Source organism: Sebastes fasciatus, chromosome 2, assembly GCF_043250625.1.
Source record: "Sebastes fasciatus isolate fSebFas1 chromosome 2, fSebFas1.pri, whole genome shotgun sequence".
Lineage (NCBI taxonomy): Eukaryota > Metazoa > Chordata > Actinopteri > Perciformes > Sebastidae > Sebastes > Sebastes fasciatus.
The window spans coordinates 42,423,756-42,441,340 of NC_133796.1; the positions used below are offsets into that span (position 1 = coordinate 42,423,756).

The 17,585-nt window shown below is 41.6% G+C and overlaps 1 protein-coding gene across 1 annotated transcript in view; it reads right to left on the minus strand.

Moving 5' to 3' along the window:
• Positions 1–766: 766 nt before the first annotated feature.
• The window catches only part of otog (otogelin), a 110,738-nt gene continuing 93,919 nt past the window's right edge, over positions 767–17,585 (minus strand). Inside the window, exons 57-58 of the mRNA XM_074624045.1 lie at positions 13,993–14,072; positions 767–6,106 (exon numbers count right to left, since the gene is read on the minus strand). Of these exons, the coding sequence (XP_074480146.1) occupies positions 5,906–6,106; positions 13,993–14,072 (281 nt within the window). The 3' untranslated portion in view covers positions 767–5,905. The remainder of the gene's footprint in view (positions 6,107–13,992; positions 14,073–17,585) is intronic.

Here is a 17,585-nt window from a genome sequence, read left to right on the forward strand (position 1 = left end):
TATATAAAGTATATTTCACATCACAGAATATACAATTTATTGTTGTCTTTCTAAAAGTGAAATATCTAAGAATTTGATATTGCAAATCATTTTAAAAAGTTATGTTATTTACAAGGCACAACAAGAGGAATTCTGGGTAAAATATGATCTCCAAACAATGATGATGATGGACTGAACCGAGCCGAGAAGGTGTTTGCAATTACAGCTCAGAGCTCGTCTGCTAATCGTCTGTATCACAAACCTCTTTTCAAATCGTTTTAATATAATTTATATTTTTTAAATCTTTTCAGTTATGGCTGCTTAGACGTGATATGAGGAGACGAGCAGAAAATCTAGTTCTCGTGCTGAACATTTGTGTTTCTCTGCAGGCTGACAGGGAGGTGGCAGTGTAGCAGTGCAGTAAAGCAGAGAGTTTGAACTCTTTACAGCATGTTTTTAAAGGTGTTCATGTATCATTTTAATATCAATTAGTTATTACACTCCAATAAACTGCCTCTGATTTGTATTTCACATCGTAGGCAAGAAATCTGCTGGAGTTGTGACACAAAACAGGAAGAGAGTTTCTGATGACAACAAAAACACCGTCACTACCAAGTGCAGTAAAATCTACAAGTCTCTTTACTTTCTACAAGTAAAAGAAAACATTCACATTTTCTGTGACTTCTGCTGCTGTGCGCTAGCTCTAATAATTCAATTTACAAATATATAGCACAACATTTTACCCATGGCAATTCATTTTCAATTAAGATGAACTGAATAATCTTAGTTTAGTTTTTTTTTGACATTTCAAAATGCTGACAAACTTCACTGCCAGGAGACACAACAGGGCTGCATTTGCATTATGTGACTTTCTTATAAATGTTTTTGCATTTTTTCTCATCTCATTTCATATATTAGATCACAAAAGTACTGAGAAGGAGAAGTTTTTAACGTTTTGTTCTACGACATAAAATACGACAGTAAATACTCCGTTCATGAATTTTGAAGCCTTTATGTGCTTTAAAGGGACTGTTTGTAACTTCTTACTCGTATAAATCGGGTCAGTGTTTCCTATGCGCACTCACGTGTGGCTACGCTGTTCCAACACAAACTGCACGGAAGCACCAAAACCGCAACGTTCTATCTAGTGAAGTCTTCAGGGCCGGAGTCTCTGCTGTACTCTGCTCCTCTGCCTGCCTGCCTTCACTCACACACCGTGCTCGTTCTCACTCGCTCCACCTCTCAAATGCTCGCTCGCACACTACACACTGCAAAAAGACGGGAGTCTGAAGCAAGAAATCTGCATTGATTCATGGAGAGACCTTCGTCTGGTCAGCTAACATTACTGCCAAGCAGCTGAAATATAGAGTGATATTGTGCTTTTAGCTGACGTGTGTCGCCTCACTGTTTTGAGCGATGCTCGTTCATGTCTATGTGGAGGGAGCACAAGCGCGAGCAACAGGACGCTGACTTCCGTTGACTTAACGGCCACAGGTGTTGCTGTTAACAAGACATTTCTGATTCTTACATAGAGTCCATTTAAGGAAGGTGGTTGCTATCAAGTGGCTAAATGAGATTACAAAACGTCATGACGCCGATTCGTCCTCTACAGCCTCGTTGTGTTTATTCACTCATGTAACCGTGGTGTAGTTCCTTTATAGCCTAACGTTAGCATTTTACTTCTAGCGATTGCATTCACACTTCAAAAATCATAAAGTGGAGTTCATTTGTGGAGATTATCTTGCTGAACAAAACGTGTCAGTATCATAAACGTGTGTTTGCCATTTGGCAATGGAACAATCCCATTGGCTTTTTGTTGAGGGGACCAGGGCGATGCTAACGTCCGGTTGGCCTACAAAAATATGTCATCCATGGAGCATTTATTGTTATTTATTATTAAAATAATAAATTGTACACCAGCAACTTAATCTTAATCTTAAATCTTAAAAAATCTTCAAAATTAACATTAAATGCAAGTGTAAACGTTTTCAAATGGAGAAACAAATTAGTCAAAAGTAAAATGGGAATTCAAATTCCAGTATATAATCTATATAATATATAAACATATAATTTAATTGAATAGATCAGCCCCATTGTCACCGATACAAGTTCCAGCTATTTGATTCAGTATCGGCCCGATAGCCGAGCTACTATTCTGCTCCTCCATGCTCTCATTGTTTTGCATTAAACTTGTAGTAAAGGATAGTTTCACAAGTTTAAAAGTCTGTTTTGAAACAATAGTCGGGGGCCCATAAGAACATTGAAACAGGTTTTGTTTGGTGTAACTCATTCTGGTTATTAAGAAACTCCTCCTAATGGCTTCCAGTGTTTGGAAGAACAGAACTACGAGGCTTCAGCAGCCTGAGTTTGACAGATCAAGTGAGTATCTTCTAAAGTTGGGCTTTTAGTGTGAAATTCCCTCTTTTTGTTACTCTCCCTCCTCCGCAGCTCAGCACAAAACCATTAATGCACATTAGGAATATGGCCAGTATGAACAGGAGGAATGATTATAACCTCTCCTGTAAGACAAGATATCAACAACATGTACTGATATTAGGCTTGGGCGATATTACAAGATTATCGTTTGACACGATATTGATCGGCCACGATAATGGTCCTCACGTGTCCACTATAACAGAACGATATTCAATTATGTTGAATACAGGGGTTCCACCAGGATATTGCAAGCCTGGCGGGCCTGAGATGACTCGCCGGGGCAAAACATCAGGGAATTATATATTTCGAAGATGCTTTTTAAACGAAAATGTGTTACTGTAGAAATGATTGTGGGTGTGACTGACGGTGAGGTAGCGGAAGTAGCAGTAAGCTAGTTAGATAACCATAGCGGCTAACCTCCAACGATGCTTCTTTTGAAAAGTAATTCACCTTCATTTTACAAAATCTTGCTTTATGTTTAACAGATATTTAACTAATGTTAAATTAGCATTTTCTAAAATGTCATTGTGGAGCTGTGGTACGGTGTTCCGTAGACTTTACGCCCGTCAGCGCCACGCCAGGCAGCACTCCTCTGTTGTTAAGAGCCAGACAAGCTTGTTTGTGCGCTCATTCTCCGGGGGAATATCCATCACACAGTATAAACTTTGACTGATGTCTTTTGATCCAGAGTTTTTCAGAAAAGTGTCTCCGTCTGTGTATGGTATAGATCATTAAGCTTTACGGTGTTCAGTACAGGTAACCAACGGTGTTCCATACAGAGCGCAGAACATGATTTCAACGGCGATTAATGAACATTTTAAATGTCTAAATATGCAATTGATGTAATATACGTCAACTTTATTTATGTTTTATTAAATAACACTGCTGCAATATCAATATTGGGCGCAGTATTACGTGCAAACAGCGTCTGTGTTGACAGAGTTGCTGCTGCAGTGCCAAGCAGTCAGTGCGCACCATTGATGTTAAAAATGCCCATTTCAAAGCATTTATTCAACAAAGGGTAATATATTTAACAACTTGTGATAGCATAATAATCATTTCATACAGACTACGGTACTGTGAGAAGCATTAATTAAGTAGAAATGTAAATTTTTGCTGCAGTCGGGACTGGAGCTTCCCCTCCGGGCGCTGTGGGCGCACGGTGTGCACCTTATAAACTGACTGAAATCTCACAAAAACAAATGGTGGAGGTCTCTGGCTCGGTCAGGAATGAAAGAGGGGGAACTGAGGATGACATGCATATAAATGTAATGCACGATCTGGAAGTATTTATTCAGCGATCAGCGGAAAATGTCATCTGTACGGAACATCGTTAGTTTACCGAATATAGTTAGTGTACGTTAGTCGGGCTATAAAGAGCAGCGGAGAAGAGAAGTCGGCATCAGTGCCAGGATATCATCATTTCATGTGTAGGGAGGACTCAGCATTGTAGCGTTGCTTTAGTGACAGCCAGTTTCTTTCACTGTTTTCTGTGCAGTTTATAATGTAAGGCAGTTTATGGCACGGAGTGCAGGGCAGCATTAGACTACAGATAGTTTAAGTGCGGTTATCTGTGTGTAGAAAAACAAAACCTCGTTACTGTGGAAGTCCTGATCTGCCTCAGAGCTTTTCAGATTGTTCATGTCTTCACCGTCTGCAGCAACGGAGTCATTAACGTAGCTAAATATGCTAATATAGGTTATCTGAGGCCACTTCTTCAGGTATAGTAGAAGGCAGAGCTATGATCACACTATCCTGTCTGAGCTGTAATAGGTGGTGTTCACACAATCGCTCTAGGAGAGAGGATTAGCATACTGTTACCATGGAAAACCATTCAGTGACACAAGTCAGGAAGGAAGTTACGCCCATAATTCACGCAAGGCATCATGGGGGCTAGGAATAAGGTGGATACAAGTAGCAAACTCCTTTAAGGAATAACTCAGTTGCGAGTGTCGGTGTTTGTGGTCAAGAGAGACAGACAGAGGGAGAAAGCAAGGGAGCATGTGTGTGTGTGTGACGGAGTGACGGTGAGAGGAAGTCAGCTGTAACTAGCTGTGAGCGTAGCAGTGTTTGTACAGTTTAGACTGTCGGTGAATAAATGCTACATCTCCTCAAGACACAAGCCAAGTTCCAGTGTCTTTTAGGATTTTTCCGTACATGACTCGGTGCGTCAGCCCAGCATGGCAGGGATTTATGTCTCCATTACAACAGATACGCGCTACTCAAAGGAGCGGCTGTAAAACGGTGATGAACACATTTCATTTCCTATATTCTTCACAATAAAAGTCCCCTGTTATTTTAATATTTAAAAGCTTTTATTATGAAGCAGCAAAATCAGGAAATGTTGGGTTTTCATCAGCAGCAACTAAACACGACTCCTATGCAGCTAAAAACTGTAAAATAAATCAGATATGTGAAAGTACAAACAGTGAAGTCGGAGATTCAGTTAGAAACTACAAAAGTAGTGAAAGCTGAACACACAACGTCTTTCTCTCTGGTCTCCTGCACGCTTATTTGAGGGGGAAAAGGGGGGGGTCGTTGGCGATTCTTTGGTTTTAAATCAAACGAAAAAAGGAGAGCCAGACAATGGGAACGAAGTGATTTGTAAACTGTGCAATAAACAAGTCGGGACAAAAGATGGAAACGCCACAAATCTCCACTCTCATCTTAAAACTCTCCATCCAGAATACGCTAGACTACCACCGACTCCCTCCACAGAGAGCAGCCGGACCAAACATAACAACATATAAACAGTGGCGAGACTGTGTGAGGACAGTTACTAGTCACCAGCTGATTGATCTGATTTATGATCTTAGCATGTCCTTGTGTGAAATAGCGCTAACTGTCTAAACATTGTGGCCACTTATGTATTGCAATATGTTTTTCCAGTCATTAGATGTTTATATCTACATTCGTCTCTCTTCAGCTTTTTTGGACAATAATATCTTATATCGTCATTTTTCTTAAGGCAACATCGTCAGTAGGGAAATTTCAATATCGCCCAACCCTAACTGATATTAAAATGATACACTGAAAAACTTTTAACAAATTTAAACTTTTAAGTAATTGAAAAAAATTCTGATGAATCTAAATTCTCAGAAAACAAAACTTACAATATGGTGTCATCAGAAGCAGGCCACTCTGCCTCTTTATGACTTTATGCTTCCCTGGGAAGGTAAATATCAGAGGTCAAAGGTCACCTTTATTGTCCTGCAGTACCATCTCCCCGCCAGCAGAGGCAGCAGAACAACTAACTGGAAGAGCAAGTGTCAGTCCTGCCAATCACAGCTCAGTATTCCACTCCCAACAACTTAAAGCAACATGGCTGAAGTTTGTTCTTCCTCTTTGTTTTGTGGTTTTATAGGATGTAGATCTGAACACCGTGTGTGTGTGTGTGTGTGTGTGTGTGTGTGTGTGTGTGTGTGTGTGTGTGTGTGTGTGTGTGTGTGTGTGTGTGTGTGTGTGTGTGTGTGTGTGCGTGTGTGTATGTTTAGGACCACTGGCAAGAGCAGTCGGTGGGCTCCTGGATGGTGTAGCTGACCCAGGTGGCGTTGCTGCTGCAGTAGAGTTGCACGGAGCGCCGCTGCAGCCCCGTCTCCCTGCAGCACTTGCAGAAGCGAGCGTACGTGTTGATGTTGTAGTTGTAGATGCTGGCAGACGGACACTTCCCATCACATGACACGATGTTCACCTGCAGGACACAGAGAGTCAGTACAGATGGTAGCAGGGCTGCAAAAGGAACCAGCAAACTCAATTAAAGTAGTAATTATTCTTTATAAACATTATCAAGGGTCATTTTGAACTTGCTGCTTTTTATTGTTTTTTTAATCTGCTGTATGTCAAATATGGTGCGAGGCAGAGTTGCCCACTGCCCAAGATGGTCCTACTGCTGCGTAGTAGGGGTGTAAGAAAATATCGATATAATTGAGCATCTCAAAATTATGTTTTCTGATACTGTACTGATTTTTAGTTTACATGCAAAGATTCGTGACAGACAGTGGCTCAGAAATGCAAATGCAGATCCCATTATTCTGATTGCATAAAAAAGTAACCACTTTTTCTGTGATTTTATGGATATGGCAGCGTGTTCGTTATACTTTGACAGGTTTCCAAAAATTTGATTTTAAAAATCTCAATATATCGCAATATATTGAAACCTAACCCCTGTATCATGATATGCATTGTATTGACAGATTCTTGACAATACACAGCCCTAGTGCTAAGAAGATGCTGAAAATGTGCATCTTAATGGATATAATTTTAAGTTATGTATGCCGATGATATATTGCTTTCCCTCAGTAATTTTCTTTGCCTGTAATTTAAAAGGAGTTCATGTGTCATTTTGATATCAATTCTGCATTTACAGACATGAAAGAACTCCAATAAACTGCCTCTGATTTGTATTTCACATTGTTGGTAAGAAATCTGCTAGAGCTATGAAACAAAACAGGAAGAGAGCAAACCCAGCTAAAATGTTTTCTGGTGACAGCACATAGCCAAAAAAAAGTAATTCGCTTTTGATGAGCAAAAGAAAACATTGACATTTTCTATGACCACTATTTCTGTGCTCTAATAATTTATTTTATACATATACGTATATAGGAGGAAATTAGATATTAGATTATTATCCATGCCAGGAGATTATGTATTCGATCGTTTGTGTGCATGGGTGAGTGATTAGGTGCGTGCATCACTGTGTCCGTCTGTCTGTCCACGGCTAATCTCGCATACTGCTGGACCCATCAGCCTAATATTTTTTCTTAGTATAGTATGTCAAAAAAAGTCATGGAATAGTGGATCATAAAAAGTCATAGTTTAGTATGTCGAATAATGTCATGAAAATAAATAGTATATAGTTATAAAAAGTCATTAACTACGTTGAAAAATAGAATGAAAAAAGTTATAGTATATTATGTTGAAAAATATAAAAAGTTATAATATAGTATGTCGAAAAAATGTTGTGAAAACAAGTCATGTTGAAACATGTAAGTCATTGTACAGTATGTCGAAAAAAGTCATAAAAAAAATCTGCGTGTCGAGTCAGCAGTTTATTTTGACCAAACCAGAGTTGGTGATTGTTGGAACAGTGGAAAGAATAACCAAGATGGTTTTGATGAGTTTGTTTCCGTCGAGTTTGAATGAAGTGTGTTTTATGATGAGTTTACAGGGCAATTAAGCCTGTCTTAGTTCGGTGAAAGAGAGAAACTTGAATTCAGAAGGTGTATGGTCGTATTTTTCTGTTAAAGAGGAGAATAGGTGTAAAAATATTTCCATTCTTGACATTTTTGTGAGTTTATTTTGTGTATTTATTAGACTAAAAAAGATAAGAAAGCTGTTGGAATGCATAGCGCAAATATATCGGTAATCGCCTGGGTTGACGTGGCCAGTTGGAAAATTTTAACATATTGCCCAACTGGGCAGCAGAGTCCTGTGATACTGTGTTTAGCTAACAGAGCGTTTCGCTAACAGAATAAACAGCTAACGCTGTATGTTATGAATGTTCAGAGGAAGCGTTAAGCATCGGTCGCACATGAGCCAAGAGCTGATGGAATCGTGACGAGAAAACATTTGGATCTTTTATACTCCGTGCGGTTTTCTCTTCAAAACCAATATTTTCCCAAACTGTATGGGGCAGTTTATCGAAAACTCACGTCTACAGCATTTCTCTTCAAGATTTCACAGACCGGAGAAAACCAACCAATCAGAGCCGAGCTGCCGTCTGAGCAGCTGTCAATCACTTGTGAACTCCGATCAAACGGTCAAACTAGGCAGCGCTGATCAAATATGAATCAATATTCTGTTACTGTAATGCCTATTTCTCTCCTCAAATGTTTTCAGAAACATCTTGTGGTGATGAAAATACCAAGCACCGCCCACCAGCCGGAGCAAACTTTCTCATTTTACAGCTAAACCGTGCACTACAAGATGTTTCTGACAACATTTGAGGAGAGAAATAGGCATTACAGTAACAGCCACCTCTAAAGGTGAGGTGACTGTTTTACTGAAGAACCCGGAGAACCCGACGTACGCAAAGCTCTAAGAACTCGTCAACCTGTCGTCTTTTTTAACCGAGGCCATCACTGTTTGGCCTCTCCGCTGAACTGTCTGCTTCCTGAGGCTGGTTTCATTCTTCTCCGAGAAGACAGGACACGGTTTCTTTATGCAGGTTAGAGACATCTAACTGTAGAGACCGAGGAGGTGTCCTGTCTCTCCTGTCCCACGACCAGCGGTGTCATGTGATAACAACACGTCAGCTTGTGATGCTGGAGTCACGTCTCACTCTATAACTACCAAGTTGGCCGCCAGCCCAGTCCTGTATTTGTGTGTCTGCATGTGAGCTCTGATTTTATGTTTTATTTTATCTGTTGATCTGGCTACTGTAACGTGTAAAGTGTCTTCAGCTTGTACTGGACTGAGAGCATAGTGCCTATTTATTGGTTTCTTACAACAATCCATAAATTACAGCCTAGCTTCCTCTGCTAGCTATAGCCTGGGCCTCTTCAACCTGCTACAGCCTAGCCTCCTCTGCTAGCTGTAGCCTGGGCCTCTTCAACCTGCTACAGCCTAGCCTCCTCTGCTAGCTGTAGCCTGGGCCTCTTCAACCTGCTACAGCCTAGCCTCCTCTGCTAGCTGTAGCCTGGGCCTCTTCAACCTGCTTCAACCTGCTACAGCCTGGGCCTCTTCAACCTGCTACAGGATAGCCTCCTCTGCTAGCTGTAGCCTGGGCCTCTTCAACTTGCTACAGCCTAGCCTCTTCTGCTAGCTGTAGCCTGGGCCTCTTCAACCTGCTACAGCCTGACCTCCTCTGCTAGCTGTAGCCTGGGCCTCTTCAACCTGCTACAGCCTAGCCTCCTCTGCTAGCTGTAGCCTGGGCCTCTTCAACCTGCTTCAACCTGCTACAGCCTGGGCCTCTTCAACCTGCTACAGGATAGCCTCCTCTGCTAGCTGTAGCCTGGGCCTCTTCAACCTGCTACAGCCTAGCCTCCTCTGCTAGCTGTAGCCTGGGCCTCTTCAACCTGCTACAGCCTGACCTCCTCTGCTGGCTGTAGCCTGGGCCTCTTCAACCTGCTACAGCCTAGCCTCCTCTGCTAGCTTTAGCCTGGGCCTCTTCAACTTGCTACAGCCTAGCCTCCTCTGCTAGCTGTAGCCTGGGCCTCTTCAACCTGCTACAGCCTAGCCTCCTCTGCTAGCTGTAGCCTGGGCCTCTTCAACCTGCTACAGCCTGGCCTCCTCTGCTGGCTACAGCCTAGCTTCCTCTGCTAGCTGTAGCCTGGGCCTCTTCAACCTGCTTCAACCTGCTACAGCTTGGGCCTCTTCAACCTGCTACAGGATAGCCTCCTCTGCTAGCTGTAGCCTGGGCCTCTTCAACCTGCTACAGCCTAGCCTCCTCTGCTAGCTGTAGCCTGGGCCTCTTCAACCTGCTACAGCCTGACCTCCTCTGCTGGCTGTAGCCTGGGCCTCTTCAACCTGCTACAGCCTAGCCTCCTCTGCTAGCTGTTGCCTGGCCCTCTTCAACCTGCTACAGCCTGACCTCCTCTTCTAGCTGTAGCCTAGCCCTCTTCAACCTGCTACAGCCTAGCCTCCCTGTTTGCTACCAGTCCAGGTCAGGTACCTCTTCCTCCACTATGCTCCCCTCTGTATGTGGCCTGCCTAAAGCTGCTGTTCCCCTCTCTCCCCCTGCCTCCGACCTTTCCGTACACACACACTACACATACACTTAGACGCTTAGTACTGTTATTGGTTTGGACATGTTTTATCCACTAAAACCTTCCTGGCCTTTTTGGCTCACAATCATTTCTATTTTCTGGATCACATCACCTCATACAACCTGCCTTTCTAGCAGGTACACACAAGAGACTGCCATCATTTCTAATGGTGTTGGTACATTGGACTTCAGTTTATCAACCAGGGACATTTCATCCTTCTGGATTACAAAGACTTTTGGACTTTCTACTTGGTGTGTAACAAATCTTATTCCTTTGTACTCTTACATGTTATTGCAGCAGTTCCACGACTCCTCCTCTTTAATTTTGACCAAACCGTCAATGAAAGATAAACATATGAACGTTTTAGCACTGTCCTCAGACGTGTGTTAATCATTCTCATGTTGTTCATCTCTGGAAATGTTCACCCAAACCCAGGGCCCGCTATTCATGGCCCCACTGTCTCTAATCTGTCGTTTAATGATTTTTGTGTTCGCAAATCATTGGGCTTTCTACATGTCAATATCTGTAGTTTGTTGCCAAAACTTGACTATTTAAAATCTTGGGTGCACACTGCAAACCCTGATGTTCTGGCTGTCTCTGAATCGTGGCTTAAGAAAAGTGTCTCGGATCTGGAAATTCAAATACCGGGTTACAATGTCTTTCGTCAGGATAGATCCACCAAGGGTGGTGGCGTGGCTATATTTTTAAAAGACCATTTTCAATGTTCTGTTACGCTGTCTAAATCAGCCCCCAAGCAATTTGAACTGTTACTGTTAAAACTTAAACTGTCAACAAATTTCACTCTGTCTGTTGCTGTTTGCTATAGACCACCCTCTGCTCCAGCATGCACATTAAGAGCTCTCGGTGAACTGTTGGCCCCTCACATTTCCTCTGAGTTTGTCCTTCTGGGTGACCTAAACTGGAATATGATCAACCACCCTGATTTAGTCACACAGCAATTTGATGCTTTAAACCTCTTTCAAATTGTATCTGAGCCAACCAGACATAATTTGAAATCACCCTCATCTGTCACACTGATTAATATTATTCTCACCAACACTCCATCAAACTACCGATCTGGAGTCTTCAGTCAAGACTTGAGTGACCACTATGCCATTGCATGCGTTCGCGCCGGCCTCTCTGTCAAACGTCCACCGGTGATTGTGACCAAGCGCTCACTGAAAAACTTTGACAATCAGGCCTTCCTGCAAGATGTTGCAGCTGTGAACTGGGAAAGAATCAATCTTATCCCCTCAGTGGAAGATGTCTGGTCTTATTTCAAATACACCTTTAGCCTAATCATTGAGAAACACAGCCCATTGAAACGATTCCGGACGAAGAATCGCTACAGCCCCTGGTTCAGTCACGATTTGGCGGCTCTGATCCGCCTAAAAAACGCCTTATGGCAGAGAGCAAGGTCTTCTTAGTCTCCTGCCGACTGGCTGGCCTTCAGAAAATGCAGGAACAAAACAACACAGGCGATCAGGAAAGCCAAAATCAATCATTTCAAAGAAGAATTCTCAGCCAGTGGCTCTGACAACAAGAAATTTTGGAAAACAGTCAAATCCATGGAAAACAAACTTGCTTTTCCTCATCTACCCACTTCTTTGATTTTTGATGACATTGTTGTTACTGATAAACAACGCATGGCCACACACTTCAACCACCATTTCGTGAAATCATCTCATTTCTTTGGTGCAGCTGCCCCTAACACTGATTCATCCAACACTCCTACTTCATCACCCAGTGTTAACAGCTTCTCCCTTCAACCTGTTAAGGTTTCGGAAATCCTGGATTAACTCATTAAATTAGATTCAAACAAGTCAGCTGGATCTGATGGGCTTGACCCTGTGTGTTTAAAAGCAGCCACTCATATTATTGCTTCCCCCATTACAAGCCTGTTTAACCTGTCATTTCATCTGTCTGTTTTCCCCCTTGACTGGAAATCGGCTACGATTCTCCCCCTCTTTAAAGGAGGCTCTGGCTCTGACCCGAACTGCTACAGGCCGATTTCCATTTTGCCCTGTCTGGCCAAAGTCATAGAGAAACTGGTACATAAACAACTAATTCACTTCATTGACTTAAATCATATTTTGTCTGACCTGCAGTCTGGGTTTAGGAAAGGCCACAGATGTACCACCGCTACACTGAAGGTCCTTGATGACGTCATTACTGCCATGGACAACAAACAGACTTGTGTAGCTGCCTTTATAGACCTAGCCAAGGCTTTCGACTCGGTCAACCATAACATCCTCCTACAAAGACTTACCAGCATTGGCTTGTCTAGTAGATGTTGCAACTGGTTTGCTAGCTACCTGGCTGATCGTGTCCAGCGGGTGAAGACCGAAAACATCATGTCTGAACCACTTACCATCTCTAAAGGTGTGCCTCAAGGCTCCATTTTAGGCCGTATTTTGTTCTCCATTTATATTAATGATGTAGCCAAGGCTGCTGGAAATTCCTGGATTCATCTGTATGCTGATGACACCATCATATATTCAGCTGGTCCCTCACTCCACTTCGCTGTGTCCACTCTTCAACAAAGCCTCACCTCCATCCAACAGTCTTTCCGCAACCTCCACCTGCTCCTCAACTCCAAAAAGACCAAATGTATGCTGTTTTACTGGAAAAACCTCATCATCCCCAGCCCTCCCAAGATCTACAGTGCTGATGGCTCGGAGCTGGAGTTTGTCAGCTCCTACAAATACCTTGGCTTCTGGTTGGACTCATCTCTCTCATTTAACACACACATAAATAACCTTCTGGCTAAAGTCAAAGCTAGACTTGGTTTCCTGTATCGAAACAAGGCCTCCTTCACACACTCTGCCAAATACACCCTTGTGAAAATGACCATCCTTCCTCTGTTTGACTACGGCTATATAATCTATAAAATGGCATCAAAGACCACCCTCAGAAAACTGGACACACTCCACCACTCAGCAATCCGTTTTGCCACATGTGCAGCCTTCACCACCCACCATTGTGATCTTTATAGAATGGTGGATTGGCCCTCCCTTCACACCAGGCGGCTACAACACTGGCTGCTCCTAGTCTACAAAACAATTCTGGGAATGACCCCTCGCTACCTCTCAAATCTTCTGCACATTTCCGACAGCAATCGCCTTTTAAGATCCAGTGACTTCATTAGGCTCATCATTCCAAAAGTCCGTACTGTCTTTGGCCATAATTCCTTTCATTTTGCCGCTGCAAATGACTAGAACTCACTACAAAACACGCTCAAACTCACAGCTCTCAATTCTCTCAACATGTTCAAACAAAAGCTGCAACACGTCATAGTTGACTGCTGTACTTGCTGACCAGCCCTCACTTCTCTCTCTCTCTTCCATTACAATTTTACAAAGAACATCCAGTAATCCACCTTTTTTTTGTACATAGTGTTTATTCATTTCTGACCTATTTATTTACCTATGATGTTTTTAGCCATTTTCTCATGTCTTGTCATGGCATACTGTATGTTTGTTATACTGTACTGTATCTGTGCTGTTTGTGTCGCTTGTGTGGACTGTGTTTTTATACTCTTGCTGCTGCCTCTTGACCAGGTCATCATTGTAAATGAGAATTGGTTCTCAATTGATTTTACCTGGTTAAATAAAGGTGAAAAAAAAAAAAAAAAAAAAAAAAAATTACAATATGCTGAAAGGTTATTATGGGATTTTTGCCCAATGATGCCAAAAATATTCTGCCTACTGCAGCTTTAAGGAACCATTTACTCTTTTAGACCGGATGCAACATATGCGTGTGAAAAGGCCCAAATCACACTGTTGCTGAACATATTTAGAATTTTCTGTATGTTCAGCTCATAATTCATTAAGAAGTACCAGCATCACATCACAACAGACAGGAAACATACCGGCCTGTTGCTGCGACAGTCGTTCTTCCTGATGGTCATCCTCACCGTCACCTTCTGACACGACTTCCCGTCTTCTTTGCCTGTTCACACGACAACAAACCAGATCAGTTGGAACAACATTAATATGAGATATCCAAAAACAAAACATGTGAACTGCTGCATGTAGAGACACAGCAAACACCAGGAAGGAGAGGAAGATGTCAGAGAAGTAAAGAAGCTGTAGATCATGCGCAAGCTGATATAGTGGATGGATGAGTTAGATGAAGGAAATAATGATATTAATCTTTAAAGTTAGAAAGCAACAAAGGAGGAAGCTTCCCAGTCAGTGAGCAAAGACAAATGTAGATTCTTCCAAATGAGACAAAACAAAAATATTCAAAAAATATAGAAGGAGGATGAGATCATTCATGCATTTAACCTGTACACAAAATGGCTTCAAAGAAATCTTTTCAAACATCATTAAAAATGGGTAAATAAATCAAATTAATGAAACAGACAGTTTCCGTAAACATGCTTTGTCACGTTTTATACCTTTTTAAAAAACAATCAAACAAACAAAGCACAAACTTTAAGCTGCTATGTCTGACATTTAGTGTTTTTCCACATTAAAATCTATCAGTCATATTTTTCCCCCGTGACTTTTTCACTCCATACACTGTCTGTCATCACAAGAAACTCTGACATCTGTTTGTTCTCCTACAAACAATGCAGCTGTTTTAAAGTAAGTAATATAACACGGTAATATTTCATTATAGAATCATTCATATTCAAATTCTATTATAGTATTACAAGTACTTTATTTAATATCCCCTTTCACTTGTTAATTAATGTGAGGTAGAAGAGAATAATTCAAACACAAATCAAAATACATTTTTTACAAAACTTGAATTATTTAGCTAATGTTTGTATAACTTTCACCTATTAGTAATAATATGGACAGCAGCTGTCTTCTCAACCATCAATCAACGTGTACAATTTGACTTATTTTTCTTCACTGACTCATGGAAGTTCCTAATCTGGTTACAAGCAACAATGGAGTGGTGAGAATATGGCAAACTGGGAGTAAATCAGTACATAAACTCAACAGAGACATTTGAAAGATTATACTTTTGGTTATGCTATGGCAATATTTGGTTAGTTACTAGAGCTGGGACGATACACCTATCTCCCGATTCAATACTATCACGATACAGTACTTGGGTGCCGATTTGATATGTATTGCAATTTTTAAGTATTGTGATTAGATATTGTGATTTTTGTTAACTTTTTTAACAGTAGACCATGGGAAAAAGTTTAATCATACACTTTTAGGGACTTTTACTTTGGAAAATATTTAAATTGATCCAGTAAATGTTTGATTTTCAGCATGTATGTAGTCAGAGATATTCTGTGTGAAACCCAGTGTTTCCATCCTTTACTGGATGTGTAGTGTTTAGCACTTTGGATTTAAAATGGGACGGTGCAGGTCGTATCCACGTGGACCCTCCGACTTTCTCGTTTTGGCTCGCGAATACGGAAGGGATATGACATCACGTTACTCAGACTACAACAATAAAAGCGTTAACTTCCTTCTACCTCCACATAGACTCAAATGAAGCAAATATGTTGATTCTGGCATTAAAGCAATCAATTTCAAAATCGTAAAAAGAAAACATTGCGATACATAGGTGACTAAATTTTTTCCCACCCCTGTTAGTTACATGTTAATTTGTTTCATCAGCTTGGTATGACGATTGGTTCTAAGTACTACAGTACCAATCAGCCCCAGAGGTCATTGCTATGGCAACAATAGACATGAATCAGAAGCATGTCGGCCACAATTTGAAGATACATTTTCGAGTCCTATAGAGCTCTCACATGCTAACGCATGGGTTGCCACTGTGCTGTTTGTTTTGACTTGTGAAATTGTACAAATTAAACAAAAGGAAATTTTCTTTTGTTGCAAAGAGCAGCTTGTATTTTGCAAATTTGGTGAAATAGACCTGTAGCTAATTTAGAATACAATTTAGAAAATCTTTGAGATTGCCACTTTAGACTTGCTTGTTTAAAGATTCTCTATATGATATCCAGAGCATTAATATAGCAGCAAACAACTATTTGCTATGTAAAGATATAAAGGAGTCCTGTCTACCTGAGCAGAGAATGAAGTCACTCTCCCTCTGTGTGTGTTGTAATCAGAACTTCTGTGTTTTGTTGACATAGCCAGGCCGGCCACGTGTGCCTTTTAGTTCATGTTAGTACATGAGCGTGCCCCACTGGCTAGCTCAAGGCTGCCGCTTTGCACTGCTCACATACGGCGGTTACAGCAGATGGTGCCATTGCAGAAAAGTAGCATCCACCCTCAGGTTCCCCCCATGTTAACACTGTTCTCTGTGCTCTGTCAGCAGTGTGGCTGTTGTTTTCACTGTTAGCTGCAAGCCATCGCCATGTCAGCGAGTGATAAAGTATTCGGATCATCCGGGGATCTTCCTCATCCATTGGGCCTATAGAGCAGGCGCAGTAGTATTTCCTTTAACTCCTCCTCCCAGCCCTCGCTCCAACCTCGGTCTGGGTCTCATTCACATGAACGGAGGAAGGGAAATAACTCTGGATTCAGCTACTAGTGCATTTTACAACTTTTAAGATCTGATGATTTAAGTAAGGACTATTAGAGTGTTCATACTGGGAAGTTGATTTACCTCAAAAAAAAGTATCTTCTGAGTTACAGACATCTTTTTCCCAATGGAAGTCTATGGGAAAAAGTATTTTTGGGCCCAAAGGCATCACATGACTGACACGGAAGTAATTCCATCATTTTGCCACTACGAAAATTTGCATCAAAGCCCTGCGCTCTTCAGATTCAGCCCCTTAATGTGTTTGCATTGATGATTCTTTGATGGTAAAATTTCTAACATAGCAGCTTCAGTTTTCCACACAGCGCCCCCTGGTGGTGGCGGAGCAGCAGCATGCAGATCTTCTACAGCAGCTACATGTTTGGTAAAAAGACACCCCGACACCAACCCACATCAGTATCTACTGACACATGCAGACGTCTAAGCCCGACTACTGGGCCACTACCAACAGTACATTGTTGGCAATCAACAATGCACTGCCCAGACAGTGCTAAATGGGGAAAGAGTTTAGGTGTTGTGTACATGTACATGAACCACAGGGAGGGGCAGGGGTAAATACTTGTTACTGTCCTCTCAAGTGTGACATCATTTTTGGCCTACATAAAGTATTGTGTCCCCGCCTTCTTTAAAGGGATAGTTTGGATGTTTGAAGTAGGGTTGTATGAGGTACTTATCCATAGTCAGTTACATACAGTAGATGACGGTCTTCACACCCCTAGCAAAGCACGGGAGCAAAGCAAGGTACTGCTGACGGGGGCAGCAGCTAAACATATTTTAGCCATCTAAAAAAAATCAATATCAGTTTAAGTGTACACCATATTTAGAATATTTTCACCAGTTTACCTTGCCGTCAGACAGCTCTTTCCGACGGGGAACTGGAGCCGTATCCATCTATACTTTTGCCAAATCTATCAGACTCCATTGAAAAAAACTGTAATTTGACCTTGCAGAACAAGGGTATTGCTGGTGTACCACTGCCTC